Source organism: Corylus avellana, chromosome ca6 (assembly GCF_901000735.1).
Source record: "Corylus avellana chromosome ca6, CavTom2PMs-1.0".
Taxonomy (NCBI): domain Eukaryota; kingdom Viridiplantae; phylum Streptophyta; class Magnoliopsida; order Fagales; family Betulaceae; genus Corylus; species Corylus avellana.
In genome coordinates this window covers 4,587,350-4,594,482 of record NC_081546.1, presented here as the reverse complement: position 1 = coordinate 4,594,482, position 7,133 = coordinate 4,587,350, and the positions used below count along the sequence as shown (strand labels likewise).

General features: G+C 32.6%; 1 protein-coding gene across 1 annotated transcript; it reads left to right on the top strand.

Moving 5' to 3' along the window:
• Positions 1-1,527: 1,527 nt before the first annotated feature.
• Positions 1,528-5,569, top strand: LOC132184025 (laccase-14-like). The gene is made up of 7 exons (XM_059597504.1): positions 1,528-1,542; positions 1,718-1,869; positions 2,968-3,212; positions 3,291-3,416; positions 3,512-4,100; positions 4,774-5,126; positions 5,362-5,569. Exons 1-7 carry the CDS (start codon positions 1,528-1,530, stop codon positions 5,499-5,501), a joined length of 1,620 nt encoding a protein of 539 aa, XP_059453487.1. The 3' UTR covers positions 5,502-5,569.
• Positions 5,570-7,133: the final 1,564 nt, after the last annotated feature.

The window sequence follows — 7,133 nt, the reverse complement described above, 5'->3', positions numbered from 1 at the left end:
AGCATAAAGGCGCAGGCCGCAGAGTAAAATCTTATTTTTTTCACCTCTTCTGGTTTGTGTTTGTGTGGAGGCGCAGAGAAAAATCTAGAGGATCAAGAATTGAAAAAGTGCTAAAGTTGAGTAGGTGGAAGCATTAATTACATGCTGAGGTGTTGATTGATGAGAGATATAGGTGAGGTGGCTTATGGCTTGAGAGAGAAAAGCAATTTGTAGTCTCTACGTGGGGCAAGTATAGCAGGCTTCAATTATTTTTTTTTTTTAGCTATTTTTTATTGGGTTTTTGTCAATTATATAAGTAAACTCAGGTAGAGAATTGTCTTAATGTATTGTTTCTCCATGCACCCGAACACCTACTAAAGTTTGTTATGCAATTTTTTTTTTTTTTTTGAAAATAAAAATCACATTAACCATTTATTTTGCTATAATGAAATTAAAAAAACCACTACATGTCTTCCTTTTTTTTTTTTTATCCATTTTTGCTTCTAAATGCATTTTTTTTTTTTTTTTTTTCATCTTATTACCAAACATTAGTAATAGTAAAAAGAAAAAAAAGAAAAAAACACTTAAGACATGGTACCAAAATTTTGGAGACAATTATGCCCCTACAATAACAAGGACCGGATCCCCTCCAGTCCAAACGGACCGGAGGGGATCCAAATGCAACCCTTAAAGTTTTTCAATGGAATTTTTTTTTAACAAAATTTTAGAGACAAAGTTCTATTTTTCTATGTAATTTCAAACATGCTCATAAGTTATTAAGTCTCTAGACTTTTCATCGTTTTGTAAGAATATACTGGTCAACTAACATATCAATCAACTAATTTCTTAGTATAATTAGAAAAAAAAAAAAAAAAATCTAATTTCTTAGTACTATTTCCTACAATATCTCTTTTCAGGTTGATTTTTGGAGGACAATGAATTTCAGTCGACAAAAAGAATAAAAAGTATCAAATAAATAATAGTCATATAAGCTTCATGAAGAATAAATTTTTTATATTGTGTTATGAAATATTTTTATTTTAAATTGTATTTATCATTTTTTTTTATGTTATAAAAAATAAAATATTATTTTATTATTTCAATGTCGCCCCTACTAAAATCAATTCTTGGCTCCGTCATTATACATAAGTTAATGGTAGAACCTATAAATTTAATGATTGATTATAAAAATATATGAATTAAATATAAAAAATTTATTGACCTCTAGCATTTCTCAAAAAATTATATACTCATATTTACCTTCTCATGCACGCGTATTTTGGAGCATTATTTTTCAGTAATGCATGTTTAAAATTTGGACATGATTGAGTTAATGGGGTTCCTAGAAAAATCAACTTGTTCGTACACTAGTAATGAGCACTAGCTAGTACTATAAATACTTGTCAAACCCAAGAAGAAGATGATAAAATAAAGGCACATGCATCTCTCTTAGTTGGAGAGAGAAAATGGAGATCTTAAGGTTTCTAGCACTTATATTACTTCTCAATGCTTCGCTTCGTTGCATTGCCCAAGCACAAGTCCTTCACTATGACTTCGATCGTTGTAAGTTCCTTAATTCTCTCCATTATACATGAAAACTATCTCTTATTTTTAGTCATATTGAAATCCTCGGTTTTGTCTAGTAATTAAGCATCACTGAACTATTAAGTTTATATATATATATATGCATCAACTTTTGTTCTTGCTTTTCTTCTTGCATGGGGGTTTGTGATGGCAGCTGAAGGAGGCAAAGTTCACCAAGCTGTGCAGCACGAAGAGCATTTTAACTGTGAATGGCAGTTTTCCGGGGCCAACCATTCGAGTTAACAAAGGGGATACTGCTTTTGTTACTGTACATAATCAAGGGAAATATGGCGTCACTATCCACTGGTAATCTCTATCTCTTTCGTCTTGTGTTTGGTACACTGAAGGATTATTACATAAGAAAAATGAATAAATTTTTATTAAAGATGAAAAAATATAAAATGAAATAGCTTTAGAATAATCATTCTTGTAGACAATGAAAATGGTTATTCCAAACGTTAAATCCTTATCATAAACTCTAACACCAAAATTATTGTATTCAACTTTTTTTTTTAATATAATAAAAAAAATTATTTATTTTTTCTAATAGAATATTACTCCACCGTAATCTTAGACCAGAATATACTTGCAGGTTAATTATATATGATGAAAAGTGAAAACTACTTGCTTTGATGGTTGTTGGAGAGGAGGGAAAATAAAATTAAAGTGCTGAAACATGGGACACACACTATTTTTTTTTTTTTTTTTTAATATGGGACACACACTATTACATGCATGACCAACTAGTCTAAAGTATGACGACAAGAAATAGTAAACTTCAATAGAAAATAATAAATTTAATTATTTAATTAATATTTTAACTTATTTTTTATAAATAAGACTTATGGTCTGTTTGAAATTGCGTTTGAGAGGTTTAAAAATGCTTTTAACACTCAGAAAGTCAATTTAAAAAAAAAAGTACTCGTTTGGTAAAAAAATTAAAATCGCTTTTAATTGTCTAAAAAGCTTAAAAATGGCCAAAACACACTTTTGACAAAAGCTTAAAAATGAAGCTATTGCCAAAAAGTATTTTTTTTGACTTAAAAGCTCTATTTCTCAAACGCAATCTCATAATCCCAAACATGCTCTTAGGGGTCTGTTTGAGATTGTGTTGAATGATCATAAAAGTGAATTTGACACTTAAAAAGCATATGTAGAAATTCTCCATTGCGAAAATTCGAACCCACACCCTTGTACATGCCATGACCTCTTGAAAATTTCATTAAGCCATTAAACCACCAAATTCGAACCCACACCCTTGTACATGCCATGATCACTTGAAAATTTTATTAAGCCATTAAACCACTACCGTTGATGGTTATTTAAAGTATTGCTTATTAACAAGAACATGATGATATGAAACATAGGCTTCTAAAATCTAAAGGTAAACTTTGGTAATCACAGGCATGGGGTGAGGCAGCCAAGGAATCCATGGTCAGATGGACCTGAAAACATCACACAGTGCCCCATTCCACCCAAGTCAAGCTTCACTCAAGAGATCATTTTTTCCACAGAAGAAGGAACTCTTTGGTGGCATGCCCATAGTGATTGGACACGTGCCACAGTCCATGGTGCCATTATTATTTCTCCAGCTCCCAAGACCACTTATCCATTTCCTAAGCCTTATGCTGAAGAGACAATTATTCTTGGTATGCATTTAAACACTTCACCGAATGTTTCTCCAATTTGCTTAGCATTTAAACATTTAAACTGATGATCATCAACAGGGGAATGGTATAACGGAGATGTGATGGACATAATTGATGAAGCCCTTGCAACTGGTGGCGACCCAAACGTTTCAGATGCTTTCACAATTAACGGCCAACCAGGAGATCTGTACAGTTGTTCCAGTGGTATAAACAATACACAACCTTAATGAAAGATCATAAAGCTGCATCAGAAGATAATTAATATATATATATTTTTTTTAATCTTATATATGCTGCAGCAACTACATACCGTCTGAAGGTTGACGCCGGCAAGACTTATCTTCTCCGGATAATAAATTCCATAATGAACGAAGAACAATTCTTTGGAATTGCAAAGCACAAGCTCACACTGGTAGCAACCGATGCTTCATACACCAAACAAATAACCGCAGATTACCTCATGATAAGCCCGGGGCAAACAATGGATATTTTGGTGACAGCAAACCAGTCTCCCAGCCGCTATTACATTGTTTCAACTCCTTTTGCCGACTCCACTGCTCCCTTTGACAACACCACCACAACGGCCATTCTGCAGTACAATGGCAATTATAAACCCCCATCATCTATTCCCTTCCCAACGCTTCCTACTTACAATAACAAAACTGCTGCAGAAAACTTTACAAAGCGCTTGAGGAGCTTAGCAAGCAAAGCTCACCCTGTCAATGTGCCGCGAAGTATCACCAGAAGTATCTTTATTACTGTTTCTGTAAATCAGATTTACTGCCCCAATGCATCATGTGCAGGCGCGGATGGTAACAGGCTATCAGCAAGCTTGAATAATATAAGTTTTCAGACCCCAAAAATTGATATACTCCTAGCGTATTACAGGTATATTCTCCCCTGTTCCATTTAAATCATGGTGACAATGTATTGTCACAGGAAAAATACTCGTCGCATCTGCCTAATTTCTTTAAGTGTAATAGCAGTGCATATGTGATTGATGCTTTTTCGTAGATCGTTACAAATGGTATTAAAATCACTTAATAACGTTTTACAATACTGTCAACACAACATGACATGACCTTTTAAGGGAGGGGTGTAAATTAATTTTTGAGATCCTACCTCATAAAAAATATATTTTTTGATAGGTGTTTTAAATTGTTGGGGGACTCAAGCCCCCAAACCTTGTGCTAGTTTTGCCCAGAGGAAAAACTTGTTTCATACAAAATAGTGTTTTTTAAAATATTTTTAAACTTGTCCCCCAATTATATATGTATGTTCTTTTCGCCCCTGCGTTGGTCCCACACTAGAAAGAGAAGTTGTCCAACACTTATTAGATAAAATTGAGTTTTATAAAGTGAATATAGGAAAGCTTCAAATTGATTAGTTCTTTCAGAATGATAGTACAAATGTGATAAGCATTAATTTTTTCTAGATCGTTATAGATTTTGACTGTGATACTATTATCATTTATCTTAAAAATTTAAGCAAATAAAAAAATGTGAATTTAGTAATTTAATTAATACATTAATTTGTAGTATCTCTAATAACCTTTTTACAGAAACCTGCCCAAGGTTTACCGCAGCAATTTCCCGACGCGGCCGCCTTATTATTTCAACTTTACGGGAGATGTGGGTAACAATACAATTTATCCAAGCTTAGGGACGAAGGCCTTGATAGTAAATTACAATGATGCTATTGAGATAGTGTATCAAGGGACTAATGTTGGGGCAGCAGAGAATCATCCTATGCATCTCCATGGTTATAGCTTCTATGTGGTCGGGACAGGCTCTGGGAATTTCAATGAAAAGACTGATCCCAAGTCTTATAATCTCATTGATCCACCGGAAGTTAATACAGTTGGAGTTCCTAAGAATGGATGGGTTACAATCAGATTCATCGCTGATAATCCCGGTACATTATCTATTCACACTACAAGAAAAATGGTCTTTAACAATCACATTATCAATGATAATGACTCAAAAATTAATGTTGCTGATGACCTCCGATCAGCAACAACAATTTGTCATTCCTAATATACTGTCCCTAATACGAAGACAGAAAACTCTTTGTTGAAGTTAATTAAGCTGAAAATTACTTTAGATTTACAATGAAGAGGGTGATTAACGTTAAATATGTGTGTTTTCAGGTGTCTGGTATATGCATTGTCATTTGGAAAGGCACACTAGCTGGGGTATGAATACTGTGCTGATAGTGAAGAATGGACGCACCAACGCAACAAGCATCCGCCCACCTCCTAAATATATGCCTCCTTGTTCCAAGTCCTAGTTTTAGGAATGCTTTCTACTTCATTAATTTGTGTGAGTGTATTCAAACCAAAATAATAATAATATAATGCTCGTTTATAATACTCATTTACTTGATTAATGTTTACGCTAAGATTAAGAGTAATGTTAAATATTACATTTTTATCACACAATAATCTTTCAACTAACGTTTTTAATTTATTTATTTGTTGTGGAATAGTTGCAGAATAAAAATATCTTTTTTAATTTCTAATATTACTTTTACATTAATATGCTTTTATATTATAGATTCTATCATGTCTCAAGTGAAAATAAAAGATGAATTAAAAGACTTGTGCGGAGAACTGATGTTACAAGTTAATTATTCAGCTTGATGATCAAGTTTTAGTTTCACCAACCTCTTCAACCTCATCATCCACACGCCATCATAAAAAGGCTGTTCAGATCAATTCATATATCTCAGTTCAATTTACTAGGATTCTCAAGATTCCTATGATCTTGGCAAAATGTGGAATTTCAAATCAAAAAAGTTGAAAAGTCAAGAGTACTTCTACCATGTGATCAAGTTATATATAAATATATATATATATATAGAGAGAGAGAGAGATAATTTTTTAGGAGACTAGAAACTCAACCAAAGATAGTTAATTGAGTAATGCTAAAATTACATTTTTATCTTACAATTATTTTATAATAATGATGTGCCAATTCAGCTTATCATGATCAATTATTGTTTTAAAAGAAAAATAGAGTAACGCTATACATACTACATAAATATCCCATAAATATTTCACAAAGGTGATCTGACAAGGTCTAATATCCCTTAGATCAACCATTCTTAAAGTTTCTTAGGAGTAGCTCAATCGGTTAAGGACCACGCCTTATGAAGCGGAGGTCACTAGTTCGAATCCTCCCCCCCCCCTCTCTTATGTGGACATGTCAAAAAAAAAAAAAAAAAACCATTCCTAAAAAAATGAAATATCTAATAATTATTAGACATTGCCACATAACCTTGTAGAATATATGTGAGATATTTATCTAGAATGTAGTATTACTCTGAAAATATATATATTCAAATTAATTATATATGACCGCCCCATCAATATTAATATATTATGAAATAAAAATATGTTATATAACATTTCTTTAACCCATTACTCTAAGCTTAAAGGACGTTGGACAAATGACCCAGATTCCTCATATATTGCTTCCAATTAAAGCAATCCAAATTCATTCATATATCTCTAAGGGGATCGACAGTATATGGCCGGATAAGACAGCCTATTGCAATCAATTACATGAGTTTATAACCTTCTCTTTTCTTGTTCTTTTTCTAAGCCGACATATGAGTATACTTATGTTAGCTGCACGTGTCGAGAAAAAGAAAAAAGAAAAATATAATGTCACAGTCACGCCTGCCAAAAACAAAAACAAAACCTAAGATAATAAAAAATAAAAAAAGTCCCATAGATGTGAAAAGCTACTGGCCACGCAGCAACAAATGCCATGACTTTCGGTGCTTATCTCGATCTTGATAGATTTGATTAGCTTAATTAGCTGTATTCATTCATAATCCAATTAATGTGATTAGATTAGTAATGAATATTCAACAAGCTTTGGTAAAAAACAGTGAAGTAATTAAAAATTGGTATCT